An 18,730-nucleotide genomic window follows, 5' to 3' on the forward strand; every position below is an offset into this window, starting at 1 on the left:
CCACCGACTTCTTGCGACGCCAGTGGCTCCACCTGGGAGGGAATTTCGGCCATCCTCGGCCGGGTGCGACTTGAAATCAGTCCCTGGGAAACCGCACCCTTCGAGCTCCACGTTCCTCTCTACGTCTCGCCCCTCCCAGCTCCCAGCGGCGACTCTGGGCAGCGATGGCGGAGTTTGTCCTCCGTGACCCTGAGCGTTGGGAAGCGGTGCGAAACATGGGAAGGTCCAAACAAGAGAAAAAAGAAACTGTCGAGATGCGTGCAGAATGGGGACATCTTTAGAGGTTGCAACAGGATTGTAATGACTTCCTGTGGCATAGGTCGATAGCGAAGAAGCGCTTCCGGCAGCCTTGGCCCAGTAGTCAACAATTCAGCTTTCCCGGCCTGGTGGCCGTCAGCCCAGCGAGGTCCTGCGACACGGCAGTGAATGGTGGGGCCTCCTTGCCTCCGTTCAAGGCTGGACCGCCCTGTCTTCCTGCGTTGGACCTTGCGGTTGGCGCCCGCGACTGCTGACCGTGACCGAGGAGCCCCCGGGGACTTGGATATTCTCTGGATTCCTTCGTGCTCTTGGTGACGTTAGGGAAAAGGGAGATTCCCCCACCCCCCTTCCTTCGTTCATTCATTTATTCTTGCCTAACGAGGCAACAGATTTTAGTGGTTAAGAGTGTAGAGTCTCGGGGGACCAGCAGTTAGCGTAATGGCTATGTCGCTGGACTCCCATGTAATCGACCTCGGTTCAAGTCCTGGACCCCGTGGCTTAAAACTCACGCCAGGCGCGTGTGCGTGCGTGCCCAAGATCCCCAGAGGAGAATGGAAGAGAAGGGATTGCGGCGTGACCATGCCCCCCTGGGGGGGGGGGTGATTTTGCTTTCTATCTCTCTGCCTCTCTCTGTCTGGTGAACGCACACGCCCTATAGCAAAAACCTCTCCAAAACAAAAAAAAGAGTGTAGAGTCTGGAACTTGTCTTGATTTTCACTTTGCTATTTTGTGACATTGGTCAAGACACTGGGCCTCAGCTTCTCCATTTGAAAAATGGGTTAATAAGAGTATCTATTTCATGGGACCACCGTTGGTGTAATGGCTGTGTCGCTGGACTCCCATGTAGTTGACGGCGATTTGAGACCCAGACCCGGTGGCTTAAACTCATGCCGAGGGCATGTTGCTGCATGCCCAAAATCCTGAGAGGAGAATGGAGGAGAAGGGATTGCAGCATCGCCGTTCCCCCTGGGGGTGGGGGTGGGGGTGATGGTGGTGATTTCTCGCTTTTTGTTTCTCTGTCTCTCTCTGGCGAGCAACAGTGCTCTACAGCAAAAACCTCTCAAAAAAAAAAAAAAAGAGTATCTACTTTATAACATTGTTGGGAGAATTGAATTAAACGATAAAGGTGAAGTTTGGCATATAGTAACCACTCAGTAAATGCCGGATATTACTGTGTGCCAGGCACTAACAAGATCCACCCAGAAGGGGTAGATGGGAGAATAAGAGTGATTAAGATACGTACTAGTTAAAATCCAGGGATAAACGCTGTGGCCTCTGCCACATGCGAAGTGCTGTGAGACTGGAAGGAAGGGATAAGAACAGTGCAAGTGGGAATGGCAGGGCATTTCTGGCAGGGATCATAGATTAAAGGATGAACGTGGACATGTGGCATTCTCGAGAAACTGAGTAGTATGTATTGTTAGAATGAGGTGGTCATTTTGTCCAGGAAGCTCCTCTGTGCTTTTACTGTACCAGGTCCATGCCTCCAACAGTACTTAACTACATACTGTCATGCTGAAATACTCTGTTTCTATTTCCCTCCCTCATCTCAGGACAGCGGACTTGCATTAGTGATCTTTGCCTACGTGCATGCCTGGGATTTGGTAAATGTTTGTTGAACTTGAAAAGACATGTGGGCAATGAATCTGGAAAGGTTGGTGGAAGCCAGATTGTGAATTTTGTTGAATGGTAAGCCTAAGAATTCAGACAGACTTTTTCTGATAGGCAATGGGAAGCTGAGCAGTGTGGAGAAGAGATGAGATACAAAGGAATGGATATCAGTTAGAATGCAGCAAAAATCTGATTCTTCTCTACATATATCAGTAGTTGAGAGCTTATAACTATTTATATTAGTGGCATATAAAGTTTTCCACCAGGACCAGTTAAAAGTTTCCTATGTCTAACATATATAAAATGAGAACCACCTCTATTTTTTCTTAAAGAATTATTTATTTAACTTTATTTGTTATTATTATTTTTTAATTTGATGAGAGAGAGAGAAAGGGAAAGTGAGAAAGCAAGCCGCCTGGCCTGGGACTCAAACTGCAGTTGACCACGTGGAAGTCCAGCGCCCTTAACCACCATACCACCTGCTTGCCCCAAGAACTACCTCTTAACTCTCCTTATCTATACTCTCTTTTCTCTTCCTAATCTAGCACAAATATATCAAAATACTCTGAAAAATACTGTAGGTCACCTATTTAGCTACTAAGCTTTACAAATTGTTTAGGATTGGCATGATAGTAATTCTGGTAGTAAGTTAGTAAGGTAAGGTGGAAATTGTAGACAACTAGAGCCCCGGGTACTGTTGTAGCTGTTATTATAATGATCCAGATTCTACATTGTGGTGTGGAATCATTAAATGTTGGACTGGCACCTAACAGTTATACTTTTCTTCACTTCTGCAGGGGAACGTCTTCAGTCCTACAGTTTTGCTGACACGGACATTTTTCCAAGTGGTCTTCAACAGCCTGCTTTATATCTAAATAGCTGACTAGACTTAATATTTTTCGCTACCGAAGTCTATAACCTACAGTTGGCACAGATTTAAGCAAGCCGCCTGGCCTGGGACTCAAACTGCAGTTGACCACGTGGAAGTCCAGCGCCCTTAACCACCATACCACCTGCTTGCCCCAAGAACTACCTCTTAACTCTCCTTATCTATACTCTCTTTTCTCTTCCTAATCTAGCACAAATATATCAAAATACTCTGAAAAATACTGTAGGTCACCTATTTAGCTACTAAGCTTTACAAATTGTTTAGGATTGGCATGATAGTAATTCTGGTAGTAAGTTAGTAAGGTAAGGTGGAAATTGTAGACAACTAGAGCCCCGGGTACTGTTGTAGCTGTTATTATAATGATCCAGATTCTACATTGTGGTGTGGAATCATTAAATGTTGGACTGGCACCTAACAGTTATACTTTTCTTCACTTCTGCAGGGGAACGTCTTCAGTCCTACAGTTTTGCTGACACGGACATTTTTCCAAGTGGTCTTCAACAGCCTGCTTTATATCTAAATAGCTGACTAGACTTAATATTTTTCGCTACCGAAGTCTATAACCTACAGTTGGCACAGATTTAAACCCATTCCTTTTAGAATATCATCTCCATTTAACCTAAGAGCTCTTTCCTTATTCCAAAATGCTGAGATATTGGGGAGAGATACCAATATCATCAAGCCAGACCAACAGAAGTTCCTTTGATTTGCTCCCAAGGGAGTTCCGTCTGGTGGAAGTTCATGACCCGCCACTGCACCAGCCCTCAGCCAACAAGCCCAAGCCCCCCACTATGCTGGACATCCCATCAGAGCCCTGCAGCCTCACCATCCACACCATTCAGTTGATCCAGCACAACCGACGTCTTCGCAGCCTTATTGCCACCGCTCAGGCCCAGAATCAGCAGCAGACAGAGGGAGTAAAGACTGAGGAAAGTGAACCTCTGCCCTCCTGCCCTGGGTCACCTCCACTCCCTGATGACCTCCTGCCTTTAGACTGTAAGAATCCCAGTGCACCATTCCAGATCCGGCACAGTGACCCGGAGAGTGACTTTTATCGGTAAGGCAAGGCTTTGCTATCTCTTACTTTTCTCAAGCAGTCTTCCCAACAACACTGTGAAGCCTATAATGGCATTTCCATTTCCAAATGAGGAAACTAAAGACAAGAGTAATTGACTTGGGCCACAGTTGAATTCATTCAAGTTTGTAGAAAGTCTTAAGTCTTGAACTCTATAATCTTCAGAGTCCAGAGTCTGGATTATTTTTTTTCTGATGTAACAAATATTTACTATGTGCCTATTATGTGCCAAGCATTTCAGTAGGAGCAAGGTAGTACACTGGTATGTGAAAAAAGGTCATGGCTTCATAATCCTTGGAGTCTAGTGTTTCCATCTAACTTAAAGTATATATTATGGCTCAGTGTCTTCAGATTGGGATCTGTGGATATAGTCTGTTATTAGCAACCCACAAGCCTATATAGGAATTTCTAAAGTATTAACTTTCATTTCGATAACATAGTTTTTAAAATAATAAGACAGGGGCTAGCAGATGGTGTGGTGGTTAAGGACACTACACTCCCACATGGCCAACCATGGTTCAAGTCCTGGACCTGGCAGCTTGCTTTCTCACTTTCCTGCTCGCTCTTGCTGCCTTTCTCTCGCTCTCTGGTCAAGTGAACATACATACATACATACATACATAAAGTTAAATAAAATAATTCTTTTAAAAAATAATATTAAAATAAAAATACTCTTTTTTTTTTTTTTTTTTTTAATTTTGCCAGAGAGCACATGTGCTTACCAGAGAGAGAGGGAGCAGAAAACATTCCCCAGTGGAACGTGGTTACACCATTAATCTCTTCTCTGTTTCTCCATCCTGTCTGGATTTTGGGCACATATGCACCAGTGCCTGGCATGTTTTTTGGAGCTGCCAGATCTGGGATTTAAACCACACAATTGACTATGTGGGATCTAGCCACCTTAATCACCCTGCCACTGACTGGCTCCTTTTTCCTGTTTTAAAAGTATTCCCTTGGGGGTCAGCAGTTAGCATAATGGCTATGTCACTGGACTCTCATGTAGTCGACCATGGTTCAAGTCCCGGACCTGGTGGCTTAAACTCACGCCAGGTGCGTGTGCGTGTGTGCCCAAGATCCCGAGAAAAGAATGGAGGAGAAGGGATTGTGGCATGGCCATCCTGCCCTGGGGGGTGATTTCTCGCTTTCTGTCTCTCTGTCTGTCTCTGTCTGTCTGGCGAGCACACGCACCCTATAGCGAAAACCTCTCAAAAAAAAAAAAAAATTATGCACTCAAAAGCCTAAAACATACTGAGCACATATGTAAGTGCCCAGGATCCAAGGAAGCCCCTAATTGGAACTGCAAGTTTCTAAAACTCCATATATTGTCCAGTGTGTGTGGAAACCCTAACAAACTATGTTATGGTGAAATAATTAGACATCATTGAACAGTGTCTAGGTTACGCAGTGTCTAGGTTAATCATAAAACTATTAAAATTGACCAGTTGGGAGGAGCAGGATACTTTTTACTGGACATCTTTTTGTACTACTTATTACAGACTATTACTTATTCAAACATTTTTTTTTGGGGGGGGGGAGGCTTTTGTTATAGGGCATGTGCGCTCGCCAGAAAGACAGAGAGACAGAAAGACAGAGAGACAGAAATCTCCCCTCAAGGGGAATGGCCATGCTGCAATCCCGGCTTGAGTTTAAGCCACCGGGTCTGGGACTCGGACTGCAGTTGACTACATGGAAGTCCAGCGACATAGCCATTACGCCAACTGCTGATCCCACGTATTCAAACTTTTAATTGGAGGAACTCAGAGATAAAACCATGGGTTCTAAGACATGCCCTGATAGCTATAGGATGAAACTGAGCTATGTAACATCAATAGAATTTCTCTAGAAATCTGAGCCATGGTTACTGGAATTGTAAAACTCAGGAGACAGGACAGATCACTCCTTTGCAAGAACACTAACACCACCACGTCTCTACTTCCAGTGGGAAAGGGGAACCTGTGACTGAACTCAGCTGGCACTCCTGTCGGCAGCTTCTCTACCAGGCAGTGGCCACAATCCTGGCCCATGCAGGCTTTGAGTGTGCTAATGAAAGTGTCCTGGAGACCCTAACTGACGTGGCTCATGAGTACTGCCTGAAGTTCACCAAGTTGCTACGCTTTGCTGTGGATCGGGAGGCACGGCTGGGACAGACGCCCTTCCCCGATGTAATGGAGCAGGTATTCCATGAAGTGGGCATTGGCAGTGTGCTCTCCCTCCAGAAGTTCTGGCAGCACCGCATCAAGGACTATCACAGTTACATGCTACAGGTAAGGAATCTGTGTGGAGAAGTGGGCAGAGATGTCAGCTTCGGGGTATTCAGCAGGATCCCACACTTGATCTAGAGCGCAGAGCACAGGCCTTGGAAGAGTCAACCTGACGTGGTTTTCTCGTGGCCCTAGCTGTGAGCCATTGGCCCCATCACCGATCTGGCCAGGCATCAGGGCCTCCTTCAGTCGGTGCATGGCCCCATTCATTGATGTTCTGCAAGAAATTATACACTGCTCCATGGAATCTGAGCGAATATGGTTAGCATGCTTTTATTCAACCAGTATTTGTTAAGTGCCTATGTGAGTCAGGCATTGTGGAAGACAAAGACTAACAACACAAGTTCCTTGAGCTTGTGTTCCTGTTAAGGGGAAACAAAAACAATAATGAACAAAACAATTTCAGATAGCGTGAAATCCTGTGAAAGATAAAACAGAGTGAGGAGATACTGTCTGTAGGATACGAGGTAAGCAGAAAACTCTTCAATCTTGTGACCTTAAGCAAGTCATTTGTTCACTGTTTCTATTTCCCCAAATCTAAAATGTGATCAGGAATTTCTTTTTTTTTTTTTGGAGAAGTTTTTGCTATAGGGTGCATGCACTTGCCAGAAAGACAGAGAGAGACAGAAAGCGAGAATTCACCCCCCAGGGAGGATGGCCACGCTGCAATCCCCTCTCCTCCATTCTCCTCTCGAGATCTTGGGCACGCACGCACATGCACCCGGCATGAGTTTAAGCCACTGGATCCGGATTCGAACCATGGTCAACTACATGGGAGTCCAGTGACATAGCCATTACGCCAACTGCTGGTCCATGATCAGGAATTTTTAACACCTAACTGAAAAGTCTTTGCTAAGTGATCGACTTCTCACATCATTCATTTTCCACTTAGGGTACATATGTCAACTATTGATTTTTATACCCAAAAATGTCATATTTTGTCCCAGTTCTGATTTTTTTTTATTTTTTTGGAGAGGTTTTCACTACAGGGTGCATGTGCTCACCAGAAAGACAGAGAGAGACAGAGAGACAGAAAGTGAGAAATTACCCCCCCAGGGGCAATGGCCACGCCGCAGTAACTTCTCATCCATTCTCTTCTCGGGATCTTAGGCACACATGCACATGAGCCCAGCATGAGTCTAAGCCACCAGGTCCAGGACTCAAACCGCGGTTGACTACATGGGAGTCCAGCGACAGCCATTATGCTAACTGCTGGTCCCTCCCAGTTATGATTTTTCACATACTCTAACTTTTTACCTTTATGTAACTTTTTTTTTTTTTTTAATTATCAGAGGGCATGTTTGTTCAAGAGAGAAAGAGAAAGCATCCCACCCATGAGGCATGGTCATGCTATAATCCTCCTTCTTCCATTTCTTCATCCCCTTAGCCTTTGTGCATGCACACACACGTGCCTGGTGTGTCTTTCAAGCCCTCGGGGTTGGGACTTGAACTGCAACCAGCCATGTGGGATCTAGCACTTAATGCACAGGGCTTATCCCCCTTACTATAAGGTTGGTCCCATTTAACTTTTTTTTTTTTTTTCAGAGAATAATATATTTTAATTTGGGACCAGAAGATGGCTTAATGGCTGTGTTGCTGGACTCTGTGGCTTGAACTTCATGCCAGGTGCATATATGTACATGCCCAGAATCCCAAGAGAAGTATGGTGATGGGATTGCAGCATGGCCATCCCCCAGGGGGTAATTTCTTGCTTTCTATCTCTCTGTTTCTCTTCATTATTCTGGCAAGTGTACATGCCCTATAACAACAACAACAACAACAAAACTCTAAATAAAAAAATAGATTTATTTTAATTTTTATTTACTTATTAGTATTATTTTTAACTTACTATAGGGCATGTGTGCTTATCAGAGAGAGAAAGAGAGAAAGTAACCCGCCAGGTCCAGGACTCAAACTGTGATTGGCCATGTGGAAGTCCAGCACCTTAACCACTACAACACCTGCTGGCCCCACCCCATATAACTTTTTAGTTTTTTTTCTGGAGATGTTTTCGCTATAGGGTGTGTGTGCTCACCAGAAAGAGAGAGACAGAAAGCGAGAAATCACCCCCTAGGGGGGATGGCCATGTTGTAACCCCTTCTCATCCATTCTCCTCTTGGGATCTTGGGCACACACACATACACACAGTCAACTACATGGGAGCCTAGCGACATAGCCATTACGCCAACTGCTGGTCCCCACCACATATAACTTTTAATTAATAACATGCATTCTGGGGAGCCAATGGTGGCGTGGTGGTTAGGGCTCTGGACACTCCCACATGGCCGACCACAGTTCAAGTCTTAGACCTGATGGCTTGCTTTCTCACTTTCTCTCTCTCTCTCTCTGTGTCTCTGTCTGGTCAAATTAAAAATAAATGAGTAAATGAAATTAAATAAATCTTTAAAACACACACACACACACACACACTCCCTGCCAAACAGATTTTCTCTCCATAACTTATAAATACAAACTACACCTTAAACAGATTCCTTCCACTGGCAGTTGAGTTTTAAAACTCATCTGTTACTCATATTCTGTTGGCTTTTCCATGGAAAGCCACAAGCTAACTATCCAACGTGCTTTTAACGTTTCTTTGGAAAATTGGCTCTTGCTTGCCGACAGATTAGTAAGCAACTCTCAGAAGAATATGAAAGGATCGTCAATCCTGAGAAGGCCACAGAGGACACCAAACCTGTGAAGATCAAGGAGGAACCTGTGAGCGACATCCCTTTCCCCGTCAGTGAAGAACTGGAGGCTGACCTTGCTTCTGGAGACCAGTCACTGCCCATGGGTGTCCTCGGGGCTCAGAGCGAGCGCTTCCCTTCCAACCTGGAGGTCGAAGCTTCACCACAGGCTTCCAGTAAGAGAAATCAGTTGGTTCCCTTTGATTCTGGGACATCTGCCAATCTCAGCACTTTTTGCTTTTTGGAATCAAATTCTGGAGGTGGTAGAACAAAACTGGGAGTGGGCAGAATGGAAAATCCTGAAACAAATATAGCTTCAGTGATACTAGCATTCTTCTCTAATTAGTGGAGAGGACCAACACAGCTTTACAAGCATTCTTTAAAATAAATCATAGAGGGGTCGGCAGGTAGCAGGGTGGTTAAGAGTGCTGGACTCCCACATGGCTGACTGCAGTTCGAGTCCCAAATCTGGCGGTTTGCTTTCTCACTTTCCCCCCCATCTCTCACTCAGTCCCTCTCTAGTCAAATTTAGAAAAATGATTCTTAAAAAAAAAAAAAAAGAAATCCTAGTTAGGATTTAGATACAATTTATGTTTTCTGTTGATTACCAGAGTTGATTCAGCTAATCCAACTGATTGGGCAGAAGTCCCCTTTTTCCTTTAGTATTCTGTGCTCATTAGTCCTATCTCATCCTATCTGATCCTTCATTGAATAAGACAGCTACTAGGTAGGTGGAGGAGTGATAATTATTTGAATAGTTGGGCTTTTTTTCTGTTTGTTTATTTTTTACTAAAGTATCCCAACAAATTGGAGATAAAAGGGATTGAATTAGGACTACCCAGATAGAGGCTACTGGTGTCTTCTCCCAGACAGATTCTAATTACTTTAGCAACCAGGACAACTGTCTCATTACTTGAGTCCATTTAATTGCAAATTATACAACTATTGACAAATATAAATTGTTGCTTTCATCAATAAACAAACAGCACATTCTCAAATGTGGCTCAACTAGAATTAGGTCATACTTTTTAAAGTATTGGGCAGAGTACCTTTTATCATGACAGAAGTAATAACCACAGCAGAATAATGTTGCTCAAATACATAGGAAGACAGAGAAGCCAAAGAGGAGTGTTGCAGTCTTAGGGACCATCTGTCTTCAGTGGAGGCCAGTTAGGGAACTGCTGTCAGCATTATATAGTGATTGTTAACTTTTCATAATATGAGAGAGGACCAGGGACCCAAACAAAAGACAGCCTCATAAGAGAAGGAAAGACAGGCAAACTAAACAACTTAATAAAGACAGTGACTGCACCTGCCTCTGGGCTATGAGATAGGGAATCTTTCCACTGTGTAGTTTTACTTCCCTGGTTTAGTGAAAATGGAGCAAGAAAGATGGAAGAAGTGGAGAGGAAAATATTCAGAGTTGGCAAAAAAATTTTGTTGTTTTTTAGAGAAATTTTTGCTATAGGGTGCGTGTGCTCACTGGAGAGAGAGAGACAGAGAGACAGAAAGCAAGAAATCACCACTCCAGGAGTACGGCCATACCACAAACCTCCCTCCTCCATTTTCCTCTTGGGATTTTAGGCATGCACACACACATGCCTGGCATGAGTTTAAGCCACTGGGGTCCAGGACTTAAACCACAGTTGACTACATGGGAGTCCAGTGACATAACCATTACACCATCTGTTGGTCCCCAGAGTTGGCAATTTTTTGATGATGGAAACTTTTGAAGCAGAGAGTAACAGCCTTATTTTTCAAATACAGAATCAGAGAGGCCAGCAGGTGGCGTAGTTGTTGGGGACGCTGGTCTCCCACATGGCCAACCATGGTTCGAGTCCAGGACCTGGAAGCTTGCTTTCTCACTTTCTCTTTCTCTCTCTCTCTCTCTCTCTCTCTCTCTGGAAATACTAAAATAATAATAATTCTTTAAAAAGTAATAATAATAGGTAGGATCGTTCTTTAAAAAAAATACAGAATCAAAGCAGAAAGTGGAGAAAGGATATTAGTAGGCCTGAGTGTTATGTTCATTCTACTTTGCTCTACACTTGGTATACCACTAGGTGTCTGTTTCCCCTTCTAATTCTAGGTGCAGAAGTAAATGCTTCTCCTCTTTGGAATCTGGCCCATGTGAAAATGGAGCCTCAAGAAAGTGAAGAAGGCAACGTCTCTGGGCACGGTGTGCTGGGCAGCGATGTCTTCGAGGAGCCCATGTCAGGCATGAGCGAAGCTGGGATCCCTCAGAGCCCTGATGACTCAGACAGCAGCTATGGTTCCCACTCCACCGATAGCCTCATGGGGTCCTCCCCTGTTTTCAACCAGCGCTGCAGGAAGAGGATGAGGAAGATATAAAAGGAAAGGAGGGAGATTTTCTGTCCAAACCCAGGAGAAAATCTTGATGTATGAGAATTTGTTTCCATAAACAGTGACATGAGTCATTTTTAAACACAGTTTCCTAATTTCAGAGGACTTGGGCTTAACCAAGTTGCATTTTACTTTTCAATCCAGTCTTTATAGTTTTCCACAGCAACCAAGCCACTGTTCACAGATGGAACGCGGTGTTAGCACGGTAATCATTGTCGTGTGTGATTAGACGTGCTACTTTCCTACAGCCATTTCTTGGACGACTGAGAATTGTACTGCTTTGGCTCACTTTGCAGAGATGTGGGGATTCAGATGGTCCAAATGTCAAAGCTTGTACTTGAATAAGTGACTCACAAATAAATATATGCTGATATTAACTTGATTCATCTTGGTTCAAGCACATTGCTTGTGCTCAGCCAGTGGTGGTAGTTAAGGCAGTTAGATCCCACATGGCTGTCAGTTCAAGTCCTGGACCCAGAGGCTTGGAAAACATGCCGAGCATATGTACACGCATGCCTGCAGTTTCAGAAAGAGGAAGAGGTGGAGAGGGGACTGCACCATGGCCATCCCCCATAAGGGGTGCTTTCTCACTTTCTGTCTCTCTGGCAAGCACGCAAGCCCTCTGGCAAAATTTAAAAAAAAATTGCTTAGGCCTCCACTTCCAAGTCTTTTGGGGTTTATTATTATCATCTACATACTCTTTAATATTCAGCTCTATTAAAGTTTTTTGCAATAGCATTTGAAGAAGTTATCATTGGGCCTCATTTTGAATAATATTTTCTGCTTCACTTTGATTTTCAACATCAGTAGGGTATGGTTCTTTTCCTAAAAGAAACTGTTCCCATTTGGGAATATATTCTTCTACTGATGCCCAGTAACGAGTCTCAAGAGAAACCACCTCTGGGCATAGAAGTGGTGAATCTTGGTCTGCAGAAACTTTGTTGCTGCTTCTATATCCTTTAAAAGATGACGGTTCCTTTTAAAAGCGGTCTCAGCTGGCCTTTCTGTGTTTGGTCTCCAAATGTATTCTCCTTTTGTAGAAGTAACATTAATCTTTTTGATAATTTCTTCTTGTCTTTTAGAAAGGTGAATTTCTTGAACGAACAAGGAAGTCATCTTTAATCAAAGCCGTGTTACAGGACCAGCAGTTAGTGTAATGGCTATGTCGCTGGACTCCCACGTAGCCGACCGTGGTTCAAGTCCTGGACCCGGTGGCTTAAAACTCAGGCCGGGCGTGTGTGCGTGTGTGCCCAAGATCCCGAGAGGAGAATGGAGAAGGGATTGTGGTGTGACCATCCCCCCTGGGGGGTGATTTCTCACTTTCTGTCTCTATGTCTCTGTCTGGTGAGTACACGCGCCCTATAGCAAAAACCTCTCCAAAAAAAAAAAAAAGCCGTGTTACAAGCTGAGGTACATTTCAGCTGTTGGGCTTCACTCACCACACCATCTCTCAACTCTTTTGGGAAGGCACTGGCTAATGTGCAGATGTAAGGGCCTCAGCGCAGGCCTGGGCATGGTCATGGGATCCTTTATTATTTAATTTACTAGAGGGCACATGCACTCACAAGAACAAGATATAAAGCAAGCTATAAGGTCAGGATTCCAGGATACCAGCCAGCCATGTACGTCCAATGCCTTAAACACTATGCCACCTACTGACTCACACCCGAGTTTTTTGATTCAGTAGGTTTTTTAAAAAAAGTGGTTTTTTTAGAATTACTTAATTTTATTAATTCATTCAATTATTTTAATTTGACCAGAGAGAGACCCACACGCACAAAGAGAGAAAGGAAATGAGAAAGCAAACCACCAGGTCCAGGACTCAAACCATGGTCGGCCATGTAGGAGTGTATAGCACCCCAACCACCACACTACTTGCTGGTCCCAATTCAGTGCATTTAACAATTTCCCAGGTGATGCTGATGTCTCTGGTCTTAAGACTACACTCTTGAGAACCCAGTAAGTTGGAATATAGACTAGACAAGGAAAAAATCCTTTCAGAGAAATGTATTAAGATATTTTAAAGAAGGACCAGACGATGTGTAATGGCTATATCACTGGATTCCCATGTAGTCGACCATGGTTCGAGTCTTGGACCTGGAGACTAGAAACTTGTATGTGTGCATGCGTGCCCAAGATCCCAAGGGGAGGATGGAAAAGGGATTGTGGCATGATCATCCCCCTATGGGAGGATGATTTCTCACTTTCTGTCTGTCTCGTCTCTCCATCAAGTACACAGGCACTATAGCCAAAAAGTTCCCTTACGAAAAGGAAAAAAAAGATACTTTTAAGAATTGTGAGGCACGGCAAACCCTTGTAATGGCTGTTCTGTGTAGTATGAGCACCTGGGAGGAGGAGGAGGGACTTGCTGGGAGGATGGGCTTACTCTCAATTCTGCACAAATTGGGAAGTGCCCTGGACCAAGAGGTGAGAATCCTTCTCCGGGGCTTGGATAATGTGGATAAGAGTACTCTCCTGAAGCAATTTGCATCTGAAGACATCGGCCACATCACACCTACACAAAAGTGTAGTCACAAGGTTTTAAACTGAACATATGGGACATCGGTGGACAGAGGAAAATCAGACCATACTGGAGGAATTATTTTGAAAACAGTGACATTCTCATATACATAATTGACAGTGTAGACAAAAAGATTTGAAGAGACGGATCAGGAACTAGCTGAACTGCTGGAGGAAGAAAGGCTGTGTGCCAGTGCTGATCTTTGCTAATAAACAGGATTTGCTCACGGCGGCCCCAGCCTCTGAAATTGCAGGACTGAACCTGCACACCACCCGCAACCGAGTCTGGCAGATCCAGTCTTGCTCAGCTCTCATAGGAGAGGGCGTCCAGGATGGCATGAACTGGGTCTGCAAAAATGTCAATGCAAAGAAGAAATAAAATCTAGACAAATAGAGAAGCAGGAGCTGCAGGAGCTGAATACGGTCCTCAAAAACACTAATTTGCTGCTTTCTGACCAAATGTTTTTCCATCCGTGGACAGCTACAGCTGTCTGAAGAGAGGGAACAACACAGTTTAAAAATAATCCCATTCCAGCAGATTTCACTGATTTCTGAGGTTCAGTATCATTTTTCAAATAAAGGAATTCTATTATTTCGTCTGCATTAAAGAAACTATATGCACCTGACCCAAATCCATAACCTTTGAGTAAATTACCAAGATTCTTTGCATTAAGTTCAGAGTGTGTACTACAAATAGGCCCTGGCCTCATTACTAGGAAAGCTTTAGTAAACATCACCTCCTTGTCGAGGCAAGTTGAGACATGTGGCTTTGAGCCTCTCTGGGAACACAAATGGATCTATTTTCAATTGCATAATTTCCTAATTTGAAATGACAGGCACGGTTATAAGAAAGTTAAAATTAAAAACTCTTTATTCAAGCCACCATTTAAAGAGTTCTTACTCATTAATTACATGTTTTGCCCACTTTCTTTAACAAGCCCGATGTCCTACAAAGAGTTACACCCAGTGCGAGGCACATTTCATACCAATGTTGACTGGTTGCTAAGGAGACCCCGTTGCCACTCTGGACAAGCTCATGTTTCCTTTCTCTTTCTGCTAAAAGAAAGATAACTCATGCTGCAGTCAGGGGCAAAATTCTGGGAAAGTAGAGGCTATAGATGCAGTCTGGCAACAAAGATGTGAAGTAGTCACAGGAGAGTTAAGTTCGCTCTCTAGCCCATCCATCCATCAGCAGCAAAAGTACTTGAGTTCAAATGATAAAACGTGAAGTTTGAACTTGAAGGGGTATCAGCTTCCAAGAACAGGCAGTATCTCCTTCCTCATGCAAAACAAGGGAAAGGTCAAAGAAGAATTGGCATCAACCTGCCAGGTCCAAGGATCTATTATTCCTGACTTCATCTGAGTCACAAGACTTCCCTAATAAGAGAAACTGCTACTGTGAAGAAAACGGTCCTTTATAGTAGACCCCAATCAGAGGTAAGAATAGTTCCTTCACATGGAGTTCCGAGATTCTGGACTTGCAGAAACAAGCGAAGTTTCCAAAATTCTCCTATTTATTATTCCTCTTCCAGTATTGTGCCATTGATTCTTGCATAAAATTCTGGAAAGCTGGTTCTTCATGGCTTTCCTCTGTAACTGCAAGGGGAAAAAAAAAAGAGAAATTATTTTGCAACTCTCCTTCTGTAGATAAGCTCCTGTCACCCATCCATCAGAAACAGTATTTCTGTATTTCTAAGTAATTACTTCTCCCAATAAGGAAATGTCTCCCAGAATTATACTTAATCATGTTGCTCAAAACATAGTTTCTTTTTTTAAAAAATATTTATTTTTATTTATTCATTCATTTATTTTTTTAATTTGACCAGAGAGAGAAAGGGTGAGAATGAGAGGAAGTGAGAAAGCAAGCCACCAGATTCAGGACTCGAACCCTGGTCGGCCATGTGGGAGTGTCCAGCACCTTAACCACCACGCCACCCGCTGGTCCCAAACAGTTTCTTTATAAGCAGGGAGAATAACCCTCATAAAGTGGTTAAAATGTGGTCATACTTGTAGGTATTTTTTTTTTTTTAAGAATTATTTATTATTCTTCAATCTGACAAGAAAGAGACAGAGACAGACAGAGAGAGAGAGAAAGCAAGCTGCCAGATCTGGGACTCGGACCATGTGGGAGCCCAGTGCCTTAACCACCATGTCACCTGTCAACCCCTCTACGTATTGTTTTTAAGTTTACTTATTTCATGTGAAGGAGGACAGAGAGAGACAGGTACCCCTGACAGGAGATCACCATACTGTGATCCTTCCACCTCAGTCTCCCAGCCAGCCAGGATCACAAGAGTGCTCTGAGTCGGCCCAGGATCCACACCCAGGCCTCTCATGTGGCTCCTGCATCACACAGCAGTGCCCTACCACCTGTGCCACCACAGCTGGGCCTCCTGGATATTTTTAATCAAGAGAAATGCAAACACATGTCCACAACGACATATTTGCAAATGTTAAAGCAACTTACTCCTAACAAGCTAAAAGCAGCCCAAATGTCAATCAGCTAGGAATGGGTAAACAAATTGTACATCCATGTAATGAAATGTTATTAAACAACACAAAGAACATTACTATTAATACATGTAAAAACATGGGTAGATCACAAAAGCATTAGGCTGAGTGAAAAAAGTCAAATGCGAAAGGCTAACTACTGTGATTCCATCTATATGACATTCTGGAAAAGGTGTAATTACAGGAAAATGAGAGATCAGTCAGTGGTTGCTAGGAACTAGGTGTTTGGGAAGGGCACTGAATAAAAAGGACATCCGAGAACTCGGGGTGGGGGGGGATTGATAGACATGTCCTATATTGTGATTGTGATGATGGTTATAAGACTGTGTATATTTATTAAAAACTCATCAAACTATGTATTTAGAAAAGAGCAAGTTTTACTGTTTGTAAATTACCTCTCAATAAATCTGATTAAATGAGGCAGTTTACACGCTGGCACCAAGCTAAAGAATAGAGAGAGGTTGCTCTTGGTCATGGCTAAGACCTAAACCCTGTAGTTGTTTTGAAAAATAGATCTGAGGACTAGTCGGGGGTGTGGTGGTTAAGGCAGCTGATACCACATGGTTGAATGCATGGTTGAGTCCCATATGGTGGCTTGAAAAACACATCAGGCATGTGTGTGTGAGTGCCCAAAATCCTGAGAGGGGAATGGAGGAGAACGGACTGCAGCATGGCCATCCTCTCTGGTGGTTGCTTTTTCTCATTCCCCTCCTTCCTTTCTGTCCCTCTGGCTATTGCTTATGCTATAGCAACATTTAAAAAAAAATAGATCTGCTCACAGTACATAAAAATATGCCAGGTGAATTTAGACATCCACTGCCATTCAGCCTTGATTGCAGTCTTTCTGATTGGCTTAAGTGACTGCTAAGACCTCCTTACGTTTTCTTGTTTACCAGAGAGTACATGCCTGAGAGAGGGAGAGGGAGAAAGCAACCCCACTGAGAGCTGGTCATGCTATAACCCTTCGTTCCTCCCTCCGCCATCTCATCAGGATCTGGGAGCAAGAGCGCATGCCCAATATGTTTTCAACCCACTGGGCTGAGATTCAAACCACAGTTAACTATGTGGGATCCAGCTTCCTCTGCACAGCACTGAAAACCACTGCACTACAGCCAGCCCCTCCTTACGTATTTTTTGACACGAGACACCAACAGGCACGTACCCTCTGGCGTTAAAACAAAGCACTAACAATGAAAAAATTCTGCATTTCGGGAACCAGCAGTTAGCGTAATGGCTATGTCGCTGGACTCCCACGTAGTCAACTGCGGTTCACGTCCTGGACCCGGTGGCTTAAAACTCACGCCGAGCACGTGTACGTGCGTGCCCAAGATCCCGAGAGGAGAATGGAGAAGGGATTGTGGCATGACCATCCCTCCGGGGGGTGATTTCTCGCTTTCTGTCTCTCTGTCTCTGTCTGTCTGGCAAGCACACGCACCCTATAGTGAAAAAAACCTCTCCAAAAAAAAAAAAAAAATTCTGCATTTCTAAAATGAGCCAAGATCTAAACATGAATAGACATAAGACCAATAAAAATACTGTACTCAGCTCAGTAAAAAAAAAAGGAAGGCCAGGAACTCTCAACAGGAAACTCCTTCCTGGTGCTGTATCCTTTACCTCTCCTCTCCCCTTTGTAACTGGCCACATGCACAGTCTTCTCCCAGCAGGAAGAAACCCCCGAGTAAGAAACTCCTTCATGAGCCACCTCAGCCACCTCTTACCTCTGTGGTCAATGTCATCAGTATCACTGTCTGCCTCCTCATCCTCTTCATCCAGGGCTCCTCGAGTCAGGATCAGGTCAGAAGGCTCCAGCACAGAGGATGTGCTGTCTACAGGGGAAACACCCATCAGTTCATATGCCTCCTCAAACAGGTGACTTTGAATCAGTAAGTAACTATGATGATAAACTGCCAGGGTGAACATGCTCATGGTAAGTATAAATGCAGGGAGGGTCCTACCTTTTCTAAATGTAATGTTAATACATTACTTAACGTTTCTACAAGAGTTTTAAAAAAAAAAAAACAACAGAGCAGATATCAAATATCTTGCCAAAGTAAAGCTAAAATGTCCTGAAGGAGGAACCCAAAGTGGTATAGTTGTATACAATTTTCAGGTGTTTGCATTTTCAAATTATTCATTCATATATACATATGAATATGAATATATAAAAATACTGTAACCAGCAGATGGCGGTAGCAGTTACATCACTGGACTCCCACATGGCCAACTACAGTTCAAGTCCCAGACCCAGTGGCTTGAAACTCACACTGCACACGTGCATGCCCAAGTTCCAGGAAGGGGAATGGAGGAGAAGGGATTGCAGCATGGTCATCCCCCCTGAGGGATGATTTCTCACATTCCTTCTCACTGTCTGTCTGTCTGTCTCTCTGGCAAGTGCATGCACAAGGCAATAACCTCTTAAAAAAAATATACACACACACACCATAAATATACACATGTTTATATACATACATGCATACATATATATACACATACATGCATATATATATATACATATATATAAACATATTTCCTTTATCCTCTCTTTCTCATATAT

The 18,730-nt window shown here is 43.7% G+C and overlaps 2 protein-coding genes and 2 pseudogenes across 3 annotated transcripts in view; 2 read left to right on the forward strand and 2 right to left on the reverse strand.

The window, feature by feature from the left end:
* Window positions 1-3,371: 3,371 nt before the first annotated feature.
* On the forward strand, window positions 3,372-11,527 carry SUPT7L (SPT7 like, STAGA complex subunit gamma). Its single transcript, XM_006162136.3, has 4 exons — window positions 3,372-3,815; window positions 5,773-6,097; window positions 8,720-8,957; window positions 10,871-11,527. Exons 1-4 carry the CDS (start codon window positions 3,403-3,405, stop codon window positions 11,131-11,133), a joined length of 1,239 nt encoding a protein of 412 aa, XP_006162198.1. The 5' UTR covers window positions 3,372-3,402; the 3' UTR covers window positions 11,134-11,527.
* Window positions 11,220-12,334, reverse strand: LOC106736408 (uncharacterized protein C3orf14 pseudogene; annotated as a pseudogene).
* A 938-nt stretch (window positions 12,335-13,272) lies between these two features.
* LOC102502904 (ADP-ribosylation factor-like protein 3 pseudogene) lies at window positions 13,273-14,619 on the forward strand (annotated as a pseudogene).
* The window catches only part of GPN1 (GPN-loop GTPase 1), a 21,408-nt gene continuing 17,196 nt past the window's right edge, over window positions 14,519-18,730 (reverse strand). For both annotated transcript variants that reach the window (XM_006162138.3, XM_027765782.1), the window contains exons 13-14: window positions 17,895-18,002; window positions 14,519-15,261 (exon numbers count right to left, since the gene is read on the reverse strand). In XM_006162138.3, the coding sequence (XP_006162200.1) occupies window positions 15,176-15,261; window positions 17,895-18,002 (194 nt within the window). In that variant the 3' untranslated portion in view covers window positions 14,519-15,175. The remainder of the gene's footprint in view (window positions 15,262-17,894; window positions 18,003-18,730) is intronic.

Source organism: Tupaia chinensis, unplaced genomic scaffold (assembly GCF_000334495.1).
Source record: "Tupaia chinensis unplaced genomic scaffold, TupChi_1.0 Scaffold139757_1, whole genome shotgun sequence".
Taxonomy (NCBI): Eukaryota; Metazoa; Chordata; class Mammalia; order Scandentia; family Tupaiidae; genus Tupaia; species Tupaia belangeri.

Bases quoted from the DNA above. Each gene is read 5' to 3' on its own strand.
- SUPT7L (XM_006162136.3), top strand. From the start codon at position 3,403: ATGCTGAGATATTGGGGAGAGATACCAATATCATCAAGCCAGACCAAC. The intron at 6,098-8,719 runs GTAAGGAATCTG...GCTTGCCGACAG, and splicing joins ATCACAGTTACATGCTACAG to ATTAGTAAGCAACTCTCAGA. The intron at 8,958-10,870 runs GTAAGAGAAATC...TTCTAATTCTAG, and splicing joins AGCTTCACCACAGGCTTCCA to GTGCAGAAGTAAATGCTTCT.